This window comes from Xyrauchen texanus, chromosome 2 (genome assembly GCF_025860055.1).
Source record: "Xyrauchen texanus isolate HMW12.3.18 chromosome 2, RBS_HiC_50CHRs, whole genome shotgun sequence".
Taxonomy (NCBI): domain Eukaryota; kingdom Metazoa; phylum Chordata; class Actinopteri; order Cypriniformes; family Catostomidae; genus Xyrauchen; species Xyrauchen texanus.
The window spans coordinates 21,461,452-21,481,740 of record NC_068277.1 but is presented as its reverse complement, the minus strand read 5'-3'; the positions used below and the strand labels follow the sequence as shown (position 1 = coordinate 21,481,740).

General features: G+C 36.7%; 1 protein-coding gene across 2 annotated transcripts; it reads right to left on the bottom strand.

The window, feature by feature from the left end:
* Window positions 1–1,088: 1,088 nt before the first annotated feature.
* On the bottom strand, window positions 1,089–20,092 carry ccnb3 (cyclin B3). Of its 2 annotated transcripts, none has more exons than XM_052145274.1 (12): window positions 19,969–20,092; window positions 19,631–19,756; window positions 19,436–19,519; window positions 17,075–17,175; window positions 16,135–16,255; window positions 14,486–14,584; window positions 13,572–13,664; window positions 13,271–13,408; window positions 9,405–9,560; window positions 6,755–6,904; window positions 5,982–6,112; window positions 1,089–1,556 (listed from the first exon to the last, which is right to left on the bottom strand). In XM_052145274.1, exons 2-12 carry the CDS (start codon window positions 19,703–19,705, stop codon window positions 1,490–1,492), a joined length of 1,215 nt encoding a protein of 404 aa, XP_052001234.1. In that variant the 5' UTR covers window positions 19,706–19,756; window positions 19,969–20,092; the 3' UTR covers window positions 1,089–1,489. The 2 variants fall into 2 exon arrangements, with proteins under 2 accessions (XP_052001234.1, XP_052001244.1); XM_052145284.1 differs by having other exon boundaries at window positions 19,436–19,516.
* Between the last annotated feature and the right edge of the window lie 197 nt (window positions 20,093–20,289).

Sequence of the window (20,289 nt, the reverse complement as noted above, 5' to 3'; positions counted from 1 at the left end):
GCCACACCTAAAGATTAAAGAGTGGAATGCAGTACTGAGGATTAGAAACAAAGGCCTGAACAGCTATAGTTTTCATGCGAACAAGCGAGCCACTGCGAATAAGCTTGTCTCATAGTGTTCATGAACATGTTATGAACTTTGAGATTTTTTTACCAAAAATCATGTATATTTCAGATTTTTACTCATCAAAACCTAACGTATGCTTTGAGAGGACTTAAAATATGATGCATGTGTCACGTTTTTATGATGCTTTTGTGTGGTCTTTTAAGCTTTAAAGTTAGTATGTAAATACAAGTGCCATGTTATTGAAAAGACAGACTGGCATATTACATTTTATAACAAAGAAATTAATGCGGGTTTGGAACAGCATAAGGGTGAGTAAATTATGACAGAATTCTCATTCTTGGGTGTGCTATTCCTTTAAAACCCATTAGAACAAGCAATCTGAATTCCCAATAAGCAGCACAGCCACTGTTCATCCATAGGAGGTCGAGAAGTTACTGTCTTACACTATGCTAAAAGTATTTTCCATACCCAATCCTAAGCTAAAACATAAAAGAGGAACTTCGAGATTGGTCACTTTGTCTCTAATCGCAGCAGAAAGAGCACATTAAAGCAGCACGGGAGAGGTTTGTTGTTCGCTATTGGCTGTGATGGATTGGATCAGCTCAATTGTGACTCAAGCTGCATCCAAAAACGGCAAACAGACGTCAGAGACTATTTAAACATCCAAACAAACAGAAGATTTCCAAAGATAAAGAGTGGTTTCCTGCATTCAGTAACCACTGGGGTTGAGTGTGTGACAAAGGTTGTGTGTTTATTTTCTATAGGTGCAATGATTGAGGGTGGTTCAAGAGACATGCAGTGAATGTAGTTGAATACAGATGCGCACGATCAATTCAGTGAAAGATTTGGGAGCACAGTGCCTCCTAGTGGTACATTTGAAATACTGCATTAATGGTACGTTGGTAAAATGTAATAGATTAAATCAAGTGCCTTTAATTTACAAGGAATGAATCAGACAAATATTAAATTAAAATATTTTTTTAATCAACAAAGTAAAAAAACAAAAAAATTCAAGTCTTTGACATGGCAAACATAGAATGCTGTACGAAAACCAACAGATATATGTACATGTTTAAGCATTGTTTAAATGCTATTTTAATAACATTATTACATTAATCTAACAAATCTAATGAACAAATACAGTGAATAGGATGTTTTTTACTTTATCAAACTTTATTTAACTTTTAAGAGTTCTATAACAACTTTAATGATATAGTCACTGGTTTCTGTTTAAGTGATTTTACTCTTACAAGAGTAACATGGTTTATAAAAAAGAAAATCCAAACATGAACAGTCAAACATGAAAAATGGAAGACATGCATAAACGTTCCATTTACACTCAAAAAATATTTTAAAAGATTCAAATACAACATTCAATATAAATATTTACAGTCTTTGAAACATTACACATTTTCCCCTCAGCTCACTTCAAAAACCCCTCCAGCTTCTGTAGATTCACTGTGGGTATCAACGCAACTTCAAAGAAAACCCTGAAAATGAAAAAAAAAAAAAATAATCCATTATTTAAGATGGAAAGAGACATTAATAATGTGAAAAATATATATCGAACACAGAAATCTTGAATATATAGGCTGAATATGAATAAAATGCTTCATTAGTCAAATGCTTTTAATAATTCTCAACATCTGCTGTAGGTGTGACATGAAATATGACAGAGCAGATGTCAATGCCAACCAAGTTTAGGAAGACTTTCAAAACAACAAGGTACTAGGCTGAAATTCCAACAAAGCATCAAGCATGAATTTTAACTGAACTTCTGCATTAAATACTAAGTACGCTCTCTTGACAGCACCTCTGACATTCAAAAAAATGTATTCGCCTTGTCCCTGTTTGTAAAAACTAAATATGCACTTACACTGAAAACCCTAATAAGTTCATTGCACTCATTCGATTGAGTAAACTCGTTCCCTCAATTCCATTGAGTAATGGGGGCTCCCAAAACTTGAGTATTTAAATTCAATTAACTTGGTTTTCAAGTAGAGTGAACTATTAACTATTTAAGTTGAGTTAACTACATGCAAGTAGACTTAACTCAGATTTGAATTTAAATATTGTTGTACATTTTAATTGATTTGATTCAATGTTAGATAAAACAACAGCACAGCTCAAATAAAGATAACCAATTCTACGTCAGTTATTAAATAATTATTTACGGAAATGCATATTTGCACTTCAGCTTCACATGCCCAAAGAGAACTGAGATAATGTGGCAAGGGTCCAACTTGATCAAAGAGACACAGATCACTCTAATGGTGACATTACCCCAAGCAACTATTTGCAACAAATCATAAATAATTCAACAAAAGAGCTAAAACATCTATGAATTCTTAATAACAATAATTTAAATTCCCCAATCTGTTTCCTCTGACCAAGGAACACAATTCAAGCAGCAAGGGATTGTGGGTATTTCCAATAGCCTCAATTTTGTAATCAATTGTTTGAGTTATTAACACTTAAAATCTTAAGTATATGGATTTTTAAGAAACATAAGTTCAATTACCTTAAATATTTGACATTTCAAGTAATAAATAATTAAGACAACTTGATTTTTACAGTAATGACAACTTTAGGGTTTACAGTGTACAATAGAAGTCCGTGGAGCAAGGTATTGTAACAGAATAAACGTTAAACACACTATAGGTGTATACAAAGTAGAAGTACAATACTTAACATTGTGCATGTTAACAGGATACTAGCTTGATAGAATCGCTTACCATCCTTGTTTGTGCAAAATGACATTGAATCTTTATCAAAATTCCCATGTTCAAACTACTATGCTATGTAAAGCTGATAAACCCTACAACTTTTTTAAGGATACCAAAAAGGGACATGACATAACTAGGGTTGCAGAGGTATACCGGTTTCACAGTGTACCACTGTATGAAAATTGACGGTTATCATACCATGTACATTTGATTATCTACGGTATTGAGAAGAAAACGCAACCGGACGGAGAATCTCACCTGTGCATGCTTATCTCCTTTCCTTCTCGACTGTCTGTCAGACTAGTCAACTTACCCCACACACACACAACGGAGAAAATGTCAGAGAGAACTGGTGGGTCGCAGGTCTATTCGGACTGGGTTGCGGACAGCAGGGAAAGAACAATGCCATGGTTCTCCCAATGAAAATATTTCGGCAGATTTAATGATCATCTCGCAATCAGCTAAAGGCTTCTCACCTGCACATTTATACGAGTGTAACGCAACCAGCTAGTGCTAATTATCTACTCTTCTCTCTGGTGCGCGCATGCAACAACCGGCTTTCCTCAATATTGCAGAATGCAGACCTCAAAACTGATGTGACCAATTTTAATTCTAATGAGACTTTTCTAGTGTAAAGCAGTAGGCTGTAATGACATGCCAAACAGCACTGAGGGGGAAAAGAGAAACACTGTACTATGCGCTAATATTCACCTTTACAAAACTGCTTCATGGTTTTACATGAGTAAAAGTAACTGTTATATTTTGACAAAATGTGATAGTTTCATATGAAATAATCTAAAAGGTAGAATCTATTAGACCTCATTTTATATCAACGGTGGCAGTTGCAGTTTCAAAATGTTTCAGCTAGTATTTATTTTTTCATAAATACTTTAATTTGTTATTATTATTATTACTACTATTATTTAAGACTAGCTACACTGACCTAACCAGCCATGGTAAAGAGGAGCCTTTCCTCCTGTGTAATATGTATGTGTTTGAATTATGTTTGAAATTATGAAAAAAGGGATAATAATGGGCTCATATTAGTAAATATGCTCTTCAATTTTGAAAAGGGGGAAGAGAAAACTTCCTGTCGCTTTTGTTGTTGACGTCAACAACAAAAAGTAGTCACTGCTTGTATTTGAAAACCATGAACAAAACTATGCAACAAAATGCGACACAGGATACATTAAAAACAGGTTAATTTTTTCTATGGTGGGTCGCCACTTGATTTTGAGTAAAATCTGTCCTGAAGCAAAACCAGTTGAGAACCACTGAGTTAAAGGTTCAGACAGGAGCAATCTGGTCTCACTGTCACACACTTACAGTATATGTTAATTATTAATAATCATAGGACATTACTTTAAATCTCACAAAGATGTTAGTGTACATTTAGTATTTCATTTAACCTGCTATGCTAACATGTAAGCAAACATGCTTTAGTTGTATAACATGTTATATTTACATGCCATTTTTATCATGTTTATAATTCTGTTTATTATTATAATTCTATTAGCTTTCTTATTCTTATTTATTTTCGTTTTTTAATTCTTCAGTATTCACTCTTTTAAGGGTCATTGTAACTGATAATAATAATTGTTTATACCTTGATATTTTCAGAGACTGTTATCGTACCATGAAAATCTTATACCGCTGCATCCCTAGATATAACTATCCGTTAAGTAGACTTTAAATGTAGCAAATTCCTTCCACCATTAGTCTCAAAGCTCAAAAGAAAGATTTAGACAACTTCACAGCTCAAACACTTTTTTGCATGAAAGAATCAATAGAAGAGCTGTCAACAATAGCACTTTTCCGCTGCGCATTAAGGTTCGACTCGCCTCAACTCTACTCGCTTTACGTTTCTGAGCTTGCATTTCCACTGCAGTTTAGTGCCATCTCAACGTGGGTGGGATTATAGGCTGATCGTCAAAGTTGTGCCGCCTCTACTGCCATGACATCATCTTAAACATGACACAAACTGACCAAAACAATAACACAACCGCTAGCTGTTAGCTACTAGCTCATTGTGCTGCATAAAGCAGTTGTTGCATGGTGATTGGCCTGGTTGTTTTAGAAGCAAGCTTCCAGTAGCTGGTCAACTAAATAAAGCAAAAGCTTTCAAACATAGTATAGAGTTAACGTAATAAAATGTACCATCCTCCATCGTGGATCAACACCAGTCCAGGGCATTCTCCCTCCCATTGCTCGCCGGTTTAGATAGCGTCCATTTGGTCGAACCACTTCCACTTTTCCTTGATGGTTCTGTAGTCACTTTTAAATTTTTTTTTTACTTTTCCCTACACTGTTGGTAGCCGTGTGCGGCCAACAGCTGAGATACTTCCTGAGAGACTTTTTCGTTTCGCTCATCGCTAACGAGTGGACCATCTGCACCTCGTTTATTGACCACAGCGTGGTTTTGCACACAGCAATTAATTTTTTCACAATTCGAAAGTCACGTGAACAAAATGATACTGCTATCGCTGTTGCTAACTTTAAAACTAGGGGTTGATGTTGCATGTTGAAAACCCAGTGATGCTAGTAGTGACGATTCTCCATAACCAATCAGTGATCTGCAGGATTTTGATGTCACATTTAGTATCGGCTTGGCTCGCTTGGAACCTCGACCGAGATGGCACTAAAAAAAAAAGTATCAGGAACCAGGTACTATCCACAGTTGAAAACCCCTTAAAAGCGAGCAGAGTCGAGTTGAGTTGTACCATGCAGTGGAAAAGCCCCATAAGACCTGCACATTTCTGAATACCCTCCAGAATGCCTTGCCCCATAGACTTCTATTGTAAGTACATTCCTTTGAACACAATTTTGTTTTTTTTTTTACAAAATGAGAGATATTTAAAAGACTTGGAATATGGTGCAAGTGTTGTATCGATTACTTGACTATGGTTTTATGTTCCTTTTTGAAGCTTGAAGTGGAGTCACTATTCACATTAATTAAATGGCGAAAAGCCTAGCAAAGATTATTAAAATGTGTTCCAAAAAAATAAAGTAATTCGAGTTTAGAACGGCATTAGGGAGTTAATGATGACAGAGTTTTCAGTTTTAGCTTTACAATCCCTTTAATAACTCAAATATACTGGAATGACTGAAAATTCATTCAGCAGTTCTGGTAAAAAATAAACAATTTAACAATTGAATAATAAAAAAAAAAAAATCACACTGATGACTTACTCATGTGCGTACTTGCTCCTGATGATGGCAAGCTTACTGTCTGGTGGGCTGCTGAGCATGTGATGGAGTTTTCTGACCACGGGCGCCAGATCCTCCCCGTTGTATCCAGAGTGGAACTTCAGACATGCTGACTGGAAGCAGAGGTGGGACATCACTCAAAACCTTCACGTACACACACTGCAACCTCAATTTGAGGTAATGCCAGATATCTATGAGACTATCTGGAGGGCTTATGAGTATTACATAAGGGATATGTGACTTTACTATGCCTGCCAAATATTTCACAGAGCAAGAACAAAATACCCTCATGCTGTCAATATTTTGAGGATAAGACAGAGAATGTAAATGTTTTGGTGTGTGATTGTATGTGGTGTGTGCAGTGCTCTACCTCAGACTCCTTCCTATAGGACACAAACCAATTAGTCAAACTTCAGAAAACACTGTCCAGCTTCACTTTCATTAACCACAATGCCTTTGTCCCAGCCCAGTGCGAGGGCAAATGTGTTTGTATGTGAGTTCCAAGCCAGTGGACAGAAATTAGTATCCGTAATTAACAGTCACCAGACCATTATAAAGCTGCTGTCAGCTTTAGCTCATTTAATGCTTTCATAAAAGCACAGAATACTGAATCACAGCACACAGAGGCTGCAGAATTCAGAGAGTGTGGCAGAGAGAGAGAGCAAGGAACGGCTGCATTTTGTGTAAATAAATGGTATTATTCAGAAGCTCTGTGACTGTGCATACATTATAAAGGTATAGCTGTACACACATACCCATCCTCCCAAATCCTTGGTTACCAGGGCGATGAGCAGGCAGGCAGAGGCGAGCAGAGAGGCTCTCACGGGCACAAACTCCATCTCGAGCAAACTCAGCTCACAAATAAACCGCGCCAGAGTCAGTGTGTCCATACCTGCATTCACACACTGCAGGGAGGAGAGAAGAGGTTAATTATCTCTCTCACACACACACACACACACACACACACACACACACACACACACTCTCTCTCTAAAGCTACCAAGAGTAAAATGAAAAAGTGAAACAAAACTATTCACTCCTAGAGCAGAGCCAATCATTCACATGCATTCAACTGACTAAGACATTATAAAATAATAAAAAAAGCCATCTGAAAATCTAAATTTCACTCACTTTAAAGCAGTGATATGGCGATAGCATAATATATGAATATTTCTGAGTATTCTGAATGAAGGGACAAAATAAATGAATAAAAATATTACACATTTACAAAAAACATTTTGGAAAGAACTCATCATATTCTTATAAATTTGCAGTTTGCAAATGCGTGAAACATCCAGCTACTATGTACAGCCTATAATTTAAAAATGGACCAAAATGGTCCAGTGAGCAAAGTGTGGTGAACAGGGGCCAGATTCTCAAAAATATACTTAAGAAAAAAAAATTTAAGTTCTTAGGATACATACAGAGGGCCCTATTTTAAAAGTGCTACCTATTAAGCACAGCACTATGCAATATGTCAGGGGTATTTCATTAATGTTCCAGGAGGTCTGGTCTCTACATTTCCTTCCCAGCAAATGTCTGATAGTAATAGCTTGACGGTGTCAGTTTTCAGTATGACTATGAAATATATATATATATATATATATATATATATATATATATATATATTATTTATTTATTTATTTATTAATTTTATTTTTTTAAATAGTTATTATAACTTTCCACATTGGCAGCAATAGTATATTGTAAAAAATAAAAATACTAAACAGTCAAAATAGTCTCTTCAAAACTAATAAGGACATTGGCATCTGCTAAACTGTCATAATTTATTATTACCAGTCATTTGAATTTTCATATTTTCATAAGACATTTAATAGCTTTTATTTTAATTTTTAATCATGAACTTACAGGACGAGCATATAGCAGATTATGCATTTATTTATTTATGAAGAGAACAGTTGAACAACAGAGACACCACACAAAGCGGATGAATGATTTTTTCCCCCGCAGTGACAGCGGAGGCCACTAAAACACGACATATGAACAACACAATATTCAAACAAAACACAAAAAAATTAACTGAACAGAACTCAATCGACAACTCAAACCTTCCTCCGCATCGACATAAGTGCTCACCTGTGCGTAATCAAACGCATCAAGGGAGACTGATGCGGAGGCAATTGTCATTAGATTTTGCCACGTTAAAAAAGTGGGAGGTGTGCACAATAAACATTGAAAACATGTATTTGGAAGAGAGAAAAAAAGTTGCTTTGATAGCAGAAAGTAATAAAATACTCATTTATGTTTAGGTCTAAGCGTTTTGTTGGTTAAATTAGATCAATAACTGAGGTCTCTGATATTCGTAAACGATAAAAACATATTTAATTAAAAGAAATTTCGAGACATTCAATTTCACTTCACACATTTTTACAGTTTTTAAATATATTTTGTTGCTTAGTACTCTCAAAGACATTATTGGTGAAGCAAAAACGGTGCGTGAAAAACACTTTGGTGTTAAGTCACTTCATAGATTTCAATGTATTCTGCAGCGCTGACACAAGTCATGTGAAAAACCCTTAACGCATATAAATATCACTCACTTTTGCACATCAATCATTGCTCTACACAATCACAAAAGTGACCGATCATGGTTTCAAAATGGTAATTTTCTCGAAAGGTGAGGAGTTTGGATCCCTGCACATAATGCACATTTCTAAAAATTTGACTAAAGAAAATACGAAACATTGCACATTTCCATGAACTGTAAATGCCCAAATATCTTGAGGGAGCCGGCCTTTTTGTCATGAAGCAACTGAACAACATCTTTGATTCGGGAAGAGTTGTATTTGCTGTAATAAACAATTGTACATTACGTTGTTAAATGCTGCCAGGAAATGTCGCAGAATTAGTGCAATAGCTCACATAATGAGGGCTCATATATGGCTATTCCCATTCGCCTACAGCCTCCACATACCTGGGATGCGTGGATCAAACCGTTTTGGTGGATTGTGAGGAACCACTTTAACGACGATCTGTGGGTGAAGCAATTTCGACTAACCAGGGCCATGTCTGAAGAATTGTGTGTCATGGTCGTTGAGCTCTCACACACCTATACCATTCGACAAGCGCATTTCCATCGTGCTTTACAAGCTCGGAAATTGTGCCGAATACTGAGTTTTTGGTGAGACCATCTGTGTTGGTGAGACCTTCAAAATGCTCATCAAAATATTCGGACAGAAACACAGCTACTGACACACAAGGGCAGATTGCTAAAGGAATGGTGAAAAGAAAACTCAGAGAGCACATCGAACGTAAACCTTCCATAACTTTGACACACACATTCACAAAGAGACACGTCGATATTAATCCTGTGGCATGTATTGTATGACTCTGAGCTCAATCTGTCTCTGCAGTGAGGGTGTGCATGTTTGTGTTTTCTCTCACCTTGGCATAACGACGGAGAAAACGGTATGGAACCGGAATATTAATGTCAAATTTCAGTGCCTGCAGGATGCTGATCTCCATGGCGATGAGTTGAGAGCGCTTGTAGGCATCGTCGCAAATATAAAGGAAATCGTCTACGCATGGAGGAGCCCGCTCCTGTAAGGATACACCAGAAGGATGATGATTAACAACTCATACTTAGGGTATGTTTACAATAACAGAACCTAACTTCTTGTTCTGTTTTAGCAGGCTATTGTGCACAGTTTGCTAAATTTCTATATGCATGGCGTACACGGATGACCAACTATGACATTTGGCAAATATTGCAGGATACAACTGAAGCACACTGTGCAATATGCTCATCATGACCTTCCATGTCCAGTTGGAGGAATGAACTTGTACCAACTTGCAGAAAATGTACCATCATTTTTTACAGCTCCTTCTTGACATTATATAATTGGAATGCCTTAGCCTTTTATACTCTACTGCATATTTTGAATGCCATCTGCAATTGTTCACACCCAATCTCAAAAACTCACTTTACCCCCATACAGTGGACTACATGCAAAAAATGTGTCTCATTTTACAGAAAACCCCCATAAATGGGAAACAAAACATTCCAATAATTCATAAAAAATTGAGCAAAGGTTAAAAATCTTATGATTAACACAATTTTTTATTGGCTTTTTATTTTGTCCTAAATTTGCAAGCATATAATTCATGCTCTGTTTGCTCTACCTCTATGTAGAGTGCTAGTTCATTCCACAAAATGGCAGCAAGTACTAAGAAAAGTAATTTTTCCTCTATCAACTTTCATCGCAGTATACAGATCTGAAATGTAAGTGACGCTCTAACACAGCTGAGCACTGATACATGTGTCCATAGACATCTTGTCTGTTTTGTGATTGCATGCACCTTTCCCACTGTTTTGACAAAACTCACAAAGCTTAATCTAGGTGTCGCTGGAAAGCTGAGATCCTCAACTTTATGAAGATGTATAACATTTCATCATCAATATTGGTGTTGAAAACATATTTTGCAGATGATCTGTTTGTCTTGGTTTTTCTGCTGGACTGCATATTTTCTTCATGACATCTAAACATTGGATTATTTACCCAAACAAGCTCACAGCTTATTTTGAAGAAAACAGCCAAAGGTAAGAGCTGATCTAGAGTTTGTGACTTTTGGGGGCTTACAAAAGAAGTGATCAGAGCAGATATGAGACATTTGTCTTTGTTGTCTTAAAGAGATCATATTTCATTTTGTGATTCATTTGATAATCTTTCAAAATGTTATGTTATGGAAACAAAATAATTGTAACCGCATTCTTGAGAACACAAACTTCCATTTGATACATGACTTGTCTATTTAAGTGTTACATGAAAGCCTTGAGTGACACTGAGGTTTTCAGGTCTTACCTTGTTATTTGATGTGATAAAACTAGTGTTGTCAGTCAGTTAAAATATTTAATCTCGATTAATCGCATCATTTTTCATAGTTAATTAGCAGATATTGAAAGTGCTGAAATTTGACTGTATATTTATTTATTTTCATGTCAAAATGCATTTAGTTCCGTCTTAGAAAATAAAACAATATGTAGCAATAATGATTTATAATAATTTACCAAATAAAGTATTCCACACTATAAAGATGGAAATCCACTAAAATAACACAAATCCAAGAAACAATCAACATTTCCCAACATCTAAGTGGGAGGTTGACTAAATGAAAAAATGTATACCCATAGGTTGCGTATTCATTAAATTGGGAATTAAATCTCTTAAACACTCATCCTTCACTAGGGATGGGATTGGGAATACAAGGAATTAATGATTCCGGTTCCAATTCCTTAACAGTTCCAGTAATTATTTTAGTAGTCTACGTTTGAGTAAGAATTATTTGAAAATGAGAAGTACAATTCTTATTGGATTTACTGTCCTCTGCAGTCTGTTGCCAAATGATGAGATCCTTTAAGATTTCTACAGAGCAGATATAACAAATCAGAAATACATTTAATGCAATTCCTGTAAAAGGTGTGTTTGCTAACTTTTTAGAGACATAAATCCAATCCAACAACTGATCCTAACTAGTCTCTATTTAATTCATTCATTTTTGTAATAAAATGTATTGTATTACAAAACTTGTATCTTTAAGCATTGTCATATGAACCACCAGTCAGTAACAACACTGCTTGAATAAAGTCTCAGAGGTCTTAGGTAACATGACATAACAGTAACAGTTCCAGAGATAGGTTAGTCTGTCTTCTATTATCTAATATTGTACTTCAATGTGTAAGACTTCAACAGTTCTTATTTAATTTCGAATATGTGAAATACACATAAGTGTAAGATTATTTCTATACCGGACTATACTGGAAGTGCCGTATGTTTTGCGCTGTAAATTCAAAGGAAAGTAGGTTGCGTTACGCTGTAGACCCAGTAGAAGGCAGCGCTGCTGCTGAAATGCGCTGTGGAAAACAGTGTCAGAGAATTTCAGCACTGTGTTCCATCCACATCGGCAGTAAATTCATGCAGGGGAACTGTTAACGTAACCACAATTTTGTAAATAATGGTCCTCGGTTCCCAACCTTACCCTCCAACCTTATTAATTGTGGCTATCCACTTTGCAACAGCAATCGCGAATCACATTTACACGATTTGTGGCACTTTGAACTCAACATGAAAAGCTTTTAGCACTGGCACTGTCCACGTAATGATCCTTCATCCGGATTGTCCGGTAAGACGGAAGCGCTGTGATGCAGGTTAAATGCTGATGCTTCACCCCAGTGGGTCATGTGAATGTGGCTTTTCACAAGTTCCATTTGTTCTTTTTGTTGTCCAAAAAGTACGGTTAAGAGGTTCTTTCTCCATCCCTTTTATCAATGACACAGAATCGCTGTTGTGTGTGTTTGTGGTGTGTACGCCAGTTTTATGTCCCCCGACACATTGCAAAGGTTCCGCCCTATGCCAACCAGTGTTTAAAACTCAAACGGAGTGTCAGAATCAAATGTCATATTGGCAAATGGGTTGATCTTTCATTTTTCTTATGTTAAATATTTACATTAATTGAATGTTAAAACATTAATTTGAACAGCTCTAGATAAAACACGTACTATTGCATTTATGCAAAAAGAGAAAGTGTTCTGTGAAAAGTTCAGATTCTAAGCTTTCAAATGGTACCTCATATGACTAACTTATGTATCCAGGGACATTTCCCAGATAGCACACATACATCTCTGAGATGTCTGTTTTAGATCACTTTCTAATTAGCATCTGCTAAACATCTTAAAAAGATCAGATAAACAAACATTCTTAATCATAAATGTCTCAAATACATCAGCTGAATGTCTTATTGACATCTGAGACATAATTTTCACATATATCTTATAGAGAAAAAAACACATCTTCCAGATGTAAACACACACATCAACGTCTGGGTGATGTAAATGTGCTATCAGGGTTTATGCATAAACTTATAACACGCTCCTGGCCCAGCCATAATACTTCAAGTGTTTAAGACATTTGTTACACAAATTTTTATTAAAAATGTAAAATAAACATAACAGTGGGCAGTATAAAGTATATATAGCACAGCATGTATTAAGCATACTGTTAACAAAAAAGTCTGCACATCTGAATGGTAAAGCTGATCAAAAATTCTAAAACAAAATGGAAAAATAAAGCTTTTAAAGAATCTGGAGAACTAAGAGTAGATATCAAAGGCACACTTTCAAAGAGTAACTCTGTTTCTATGAAGTTGTGTGTGCCTGTATCTGTGTTATAATGAGTAGTTGAGTAATTACCTCTAAGCCCAGAGTCAGCGTAAAGAAATTACTTTGGGCCATCATGAGAGAGCATATGCTTTACCTCAAATTTAGAAGCAATGAGCATGGCAGTGGAACCAATGAGCTGTAAAGAATCTCGCTTGGCTTGGGTCACGGCCAGATAATGATCCGTCATTTTCACAGCCAGGTACAAAGTCTCATGATTCAGCTCAAAATTCTCCTACAGAAATCAGAACAAGAATAGAGTCATATCAGTGCTCAACACCGCCAACAGAAATGGACTAAACACTGTTTGCTTTTTTAACTTGCCAAAATGTGGGAAACCCACAAGGGTAATGATGGCTTATTTGGAAGCAGCCTAATGATCAGATATCAAAACATACCTGCACCTCAACCAGCCAGTCCACCAGAATTGCTCGCATATTTCTGTTCAGATTTGTCTGATTGGCCATGTAGTCTTGCAGGACAAACTTCTCCTGAAAATCAGAGAAACAATCAATCTTTCCTTGTCAGATCATTCACAATAGTTCACCTAAGATTTTTAATTATCTCATTACTCACTTTCCCTGATGCCATCCCAGATGCTTGACTATCTTTCTTTAGCAGAACACAAATTAAGATTTTTAGAAGAAGATAGAGCTCTGTCAGGTTTTTATAATGGATGTACACGGGTGCCACCACTTTGAATGTCCAAAAGTCATATTTAGGCAACAATAAAGTAATCCACATGACTCCAGTCGATCAATGAATGTCTTCTGAAGCAAACTGATACATTTTTGTAAAAAATCAAATCGATTATGAAAACATTTTTAACTTTTAAAAAGCACTTCCTACCAGCAGCTGAGGCGAAGTGTGTTGTAAGCGGGTCAGCGATTTCATGCTAGAATTCGGAAGCGGTGCTTATTTACAACAGAAGAACGAACGTCGCTTGAGAGTTCGGCCATTTCAAACTGCATCAGTGCCTTGGATGGAAGCGCCAATTTAAAGTTAAAAACTTTTTAATTATCAACTTGTTTCTTACATAAATCTATCAAATCGCTTCAGACATTTATTGATTGACTGGAGTCACATGGATTCCTTTTATGCTGCCTAAATATGACTTTTGGACTGTCAGAGTGCTGGCACTTGTGTACTTCTACAATAAGGACCTGACAGAGATCTATCCTCTTCTAAAAACCTTCAATTGTGTTCTGTTGAAAGACATTCATACACATCTGGGATGGCTTCAGGTTAAGTGAATAAATAGAGAATTTTCATTTTTGGGTAAACTAGTCCTTTAAGTCACAACTACACCAACCTCCCTGCTCTTGAGGTAGTCAAAAATATCTTTGGCATACTCTGGTGCATGTGTGGAGTCGCTGAGGTGCTCAGAATCAATGTCGAACTCTGGAGGGATCTAAGAGACATCAGAAGAACATAAAAATCAGAAGGTAAAAAAATATTTATTAATGTTAGAATTCCATTAACAAAAAAGACTACCGTAATTTCCGGACTATAAGCTGCAACTTTTTTCTCACGCTTTGAACCTCGCGGCTTAAACAATGACGCAGCTAATATATGGATTTTTCCCGCTTTCAAATTTTATGAAAAAAAAAAAAAAAAACATTCTGTGACGTGCTCGGTTTTTTGGCGCCGTGAAGCTTTCATTAGACCAATGAAATTGCCGAAAGGGTTAAGGTCAAACAACTTTTTTGTTTACTGTTTAGATTAAATCGAGCGCGCTCAAACTTCCCATCATTCTGATTACGGTAGTCATTTTGTCACCCTCATCATGGCAAAGACTCATGCAGCTTTCAAGTTGAAGGTTGTATTTTTGTTTCAAGCCGTGTTTCGTTAAAGCCTATTTATTTTTGTGACAAGCCGTGTTTCATTAAAGCCTGCGTAAAGTTCCTTTGTTTCAATGTACCGGTAGGCACCTGCGGCTTATAGACATGTGCGGCTTATTTATGTTCAAAATAATATTTTTTTTTAATTCAGTGGGTGCGGCTTATATTCAGGTGCGCTCAATAGTCCGGAAATTACGGTAACTACTTCCAAGCCTCAAAACAAATACAATCTAGAGTAATATGCCCCTGCAGAAAGGATATAATTCATGATTAAATATGCATTCATTATTAAAATTCAGTTTGTTTAATTTATCTATATTTTCTGTGGGATGTAATAAGCCTAACTGGTTTCTTTTTGCCATTAAATGGAAATCCTTTTTCAAAGCCTTTTTATACTTCTGTGCAGCACTTTGGAACATTGAACAGCACTCCAGAACAACTGAATACATATATGCATTTGGCAGAATATTTATTAAAGCTTAAGTATGTAGTTTCAGCGACACTAGCGCCACCAAACAGAATTGCAAAAATAAACTTTGTTTTCAAAATAGCTTTCTGAATCTGCCATTGGTCAAACAAAGTGATAGCCATGCCCCCCACTCATGGCATTGGTTGAGTAATGTTGTTGGGGCGGGTCACTCAAAACAAAGAAAGAAATTTTCATAGCACCAAAGACAGTGCTTATAGTTTTCGTGAAAATTAACCTATGAATGGCTTGGTTGTCATTGTCTCTGCATATTTAGCTGGGATAGGAGAAAGTATTTTAACAGAAAATATACATACTTCGGCTTTAATGGATATTCGCATTTAATTTCATTGCTCATGGCAATTCTGTCAGCATCTTACCAACTAGGGATGTGCGAGACTAGTCGACTAGTTGGCTAAACAGTTCTGATGCTGCTAGTCGACACTGGGATTATTAGTCTGTTAATATTATAAATTGATTTACAATTTTACACATTTACCTTTGGCTTTATATTATTTCAAAGGCTGCACTGTGCATGTTAATGTTACACATTTTAAATCTAATTAGTAATACAAATATTATTAAAAAAAGAGGATTTCTGTAATTAGTCATTCCTCACATCCCTATTACCTACACAGCAGACCTGGACCTTACCTGTGGGGGCAGCAGATGTGGAGGAAGTGAAGCTTTGGAACAGGGCTCCACTGGTTTCTCAACTGGTAACTCAACTTTCTTCAGTTCCTGCAACTTTTCCTCCAAACTGACCACAGCTGATCTGATGGAATAGAAGATCAGCAATCCTCAAATGTTTAGCCAATTTAATCTCAAATTACTCTTAAACCACCTCAGTGTAATGTAGGAAGTTTAGGGGGATCACATGTAGAATTTAGACTAAAGATGAAGTAGGTAATTTCTGCATCACCAAAGAGAAATTGCAAAAATATCTCACACACTTCCCCCCTTTTACTCCATCATTAATCTGAATATTTGGGGAGGGAGGGTGTCCCTCTCTATCAGTACATTTACATGCACTACATGCACAAAACAATAAACTGTCTAATTAAAATTTCAAGTAAACACTTTAGTCCGACTGCAATCGTCTCAATCCAATTTTTGCAAAGTCGGACTATTATACCTAGATGATCCGATGGTACCTCAGCTTCGTCCAGCATATATACACATTAATCGGACCACAACTGGCCTCGGCATTGAGCGCATACATTTACATTTATGCATTTGGCAGACGCTTTTATCCAAAGCAAATTACAGTGCAATTATTACAGGGACAATCCCCCCGGAACAACCTGGAGTTAAGTGCCTTGCTCAAGGGCACAATGGTGGTGGCCATGGGGTTCGAACCAACAACCTTCTGATTAAGAGTGATGTGTTTCTAACCCTGATGTATTTGCTGTACTTCGTTCCATATTCGATAATGCACTGTGTCATGCATTCTTGGGCAGACAGATGAATACTGTAGCTCGACTATAAAGAACCAGCTGTAGCTTGATTATAACTGTGTATGAAACGGATTGGATGCCTGTGGTGGTTACAGCACATGTTGAAGTCAAGAGAGAGGTAGTAACATTCCAATTACTTTTTAAAGGTGCCATCATTCTTAGCAAGTACTGAGGCCTTCTTCTGCAACTTCTTGATAGGATCTTTCTTGATGGGATTGCATAGCTCGATCTTGTGTGCCTTTAACAAAAAAAAAAAATGCATTTCATGAGTAAGCATGGATAACTTTCCCTTTAGGAACCAATTTATTCTGCTTACACAACACTATACTCAGGGTTTGATTTTTCCCTGCAGTAAAGTTGTCCTGATGTTAAAGCTGGTGAAACAGCAAATCAATAACATTAGTTTGATCGGAGAATCAATGAAAGGTGTTAGACATCGGTGAATAAAGCCATCATCACAATCTGCATATGAGAGCACCTCCCCTGGAAACCCTGAACCACCATGGGAGGGCCCATTTGAGTTAAACGTGTCTTGCATTGCATTTTTTTATAATGTTCACTGAGGTCCACTTATAATGTTAGTAAGATTTTTTTCATCAAAAATAGTCATCATTTAGAAATAATTTTCCATTTTCTATCCTATTTTTGTCTCTCTGATTAAAAAGCTAAATTTTCAGGTTGTGTCCCCTTTAAGACTTCAATGTAAACACCCACTGCTATGATTGGGAAACATCTTTATCGACGATAGTGTCAAATGTATTTATATTGGAAAACAAGCCAAAACAAAAACAAATCATAAATGTATTTTGTTGCAGTGTATAATGAGGTGAAGACTACTCTCTCTCACCTTTTTGTTCACTTCAATTCATCTGTAACCAACAAAAAAAAAACTCCCTCTTATTAATGTGTATTGCCTATTTTCTTCACGATAAGAAATGCACTGTGATGCATATATTACGATTCAATAAGCCACGAGCCATCATGTTATAATCTTGCAAGTGTGCACTTGAGGGACAAGTGTTCCCATGACAGATTGTGCCTCAGCCAGGGGCAGTTTCAATATCTCTCCCTTAGACACTTCGCGCAACTCATAGAGGAGGTGCTGACTTCACAGAGAAATGCCAGTTTCTGAGTTTGTAGTTATTTACATGATCTGTTTCCTTATAATTGTAACTTTAATAATGCTATAACGCATTAAATATAACTGCATTTAAGATGTAATGCTAGAGTTTTTCCTTTAAAGATGCTCGACACGCAAGTTTTGCACGAGAATGCCTCTTTATTTACTTATTTTGTATTTTTGCCTTATAATTCCCTCATACTTTGCAATCTAGAATCCAAGAATTTCACCTACTGTTGCACTTGTGTACATGGTAGTGTGACAATAAAGTGATTTGATTTGATCTACATCACCTGAAGCTTGGAAAGTTTAGAGTGCATCTGGACTGTTAGCTGTGTAATTCTTCCCCTCCTCAGTCTGTTGCGAACTGCAATGCCCTCTTACGCATCATCATTAGAATTTAATATGACCTCATGATACGTTCAATTATATCAAACTATTCCGACAACTAAAATTTCTGTCAACACTTTTTTACTGTCAACGTTGTCAATAATGTTGACTAATCGTTTCAGCCCTAATATGAAGCAATACAATTCACATGGATTCTCACCCTTGTCTGTTACGACATTACTGCACTGCATCAACTTTTAATTTAAGTCTCTCTCTCTGCAAAACCTGCGTCGAACGGTGTCTTGTTTAAAAAGAGTCCACAGTAAATTGAAGCGAACAAACAAACTGTCTTACTGATGCGATCCAGGACTTCATTAATAATAAACATCAGCCGCTCTTTTCTAATGTTTGGATCATTAGGAATCAAATGCATCAAAAGAGTCTGTTTTTCCACCACCTGGCACTGCACAAAGTTTTGTAAACTTTGCAGGCATCTCGATCCTTGTGTTGTCTGCTGTGCCAACTCTTATCACCGCTCTAACAGCGAACCTGTGGGTGGGCCAAATAGAAGATGATGAAGAAGTAGGCGTTGACCTGTTTATGCAGAGGCAGACTTGTGCTGATGGTTTCATTAAAGCCTTTTTTTTTAGACTAACTTACTTACAGTATGTTTGTATAGTACTTTGACCTCTTATACTTCAAAAGATCAAGGACCTTATTATTTCTCAATGCAAGACACCTTTAATAAAGTGATTTATATCCTGCTTGGGCTTGAATGAGATTTCAAGGAAGACTATGGAATGGGAGGATGAATATGATACATGTACAATCTGTGCTGATTAGCAGAAGATATGCATTATTCAAGCAAACCGCTTAAGTTAGTGTGTTGAAAGACAATCACACTCAACACTGTGTTGACATCCAGCAATAAACTGAGGGGCCAAAAAAAACTCTGAGAGACAGCCTAATCAGGTAACATAAAAGCAATAAAGCTGTAACGCATGTTTAAACTAATACATTTATGAATGAAAACCTGAGGCAGCCTTACATTGGTGATGTCCACAAAAGCAGTTCTTTTCTTAGGAGCCCCTTGAGGAGAGGAGGATGAACGCTTGGTCTGGGGCCCATCCTGCTGAAAAGCATAAACACAAACTCAGATCAGTACATGTTTAGAGCTAGAGTCAAATATACAGATCAGCAATGTCTCATTCATTTCAAATATCAGTTGTTCTAGTTGGTATACCTGGTTCTCCAGGCCTTTGGTATTCAGTTTTGGTATTTTGCTGGAGATGGGCTTCTTTCCCCTCGGAAATGGCATGTTATTACTTATCTGATCCTTCACGTTATCTGTCGTTTCAAATGGATAGGCCTACATACAAACAGGTTTAACAGCACATGGTCTACTGTAAACGTAACAAGGAAACGTGCGATCTACGACAAAGTCGCTTAAAGTTCAAGCAAAAACAGATCTAAGAGGTTTGCTTCGGTCAGTAATTGTTTTTATCTCATTCAACCTCAGCCGCATATCTCTGAACAGCATGCGGACGAATGTTTAGTTTATCGAGAAATAAACGAACTTACCTTTATATATGCGTTTAATAGCTTAAGTTAAATGTAAAAGTGTTTTGGAGAATATCATGTGTAAACTTTTACAAAAAGTACAATAGTGCAAAAAAGCTTAACGCAGGCTGAAACAGTTCGTGTTGCTTTCTGCATGTGTCCAAAATTGCACACAGCGAACTGATTGGCCGACTGCACTTTCCACTAGACCAATGAGCGTCAACCTAGAATGCCGTTGTTAAGGGGCGGGACTGTAGAATTTTCAAAACACCATAGCAACCAATAGGAATAAAGTTCGCTGATCGCGCTGTTGTTTATCTCTGTAGGTTGAAGAACGTGCAG

What these genes read in the sequence shown, in the direction of transcription:
- ccnb3 (XM_052145274.1), bottom strand. Translation starts at nt 19,705, where the DNA reads ATGCCATTTCCGAGGGGAAAGAAGCCCATCTCCAGCAAAATACCAAAA. An exon ending in CTTTTGTGGACATCACCAAT is followed by an intron (nt 17,176 to 19,435) that starts GTAAGGCTGCCT and finishes TTTTTGTTAAAG; the next exon opens with GCACACAAGATCGAGCTATG. An exon ending in CCAAGGATTTGGGAGGATGG is followed by an intron (nt 6,113 to 6,754) that starts GTATGTGTGTAC and finishes CTCTGCTTCCAG; the next exon opens with TCAGCATGTCTGAAGTTCCA.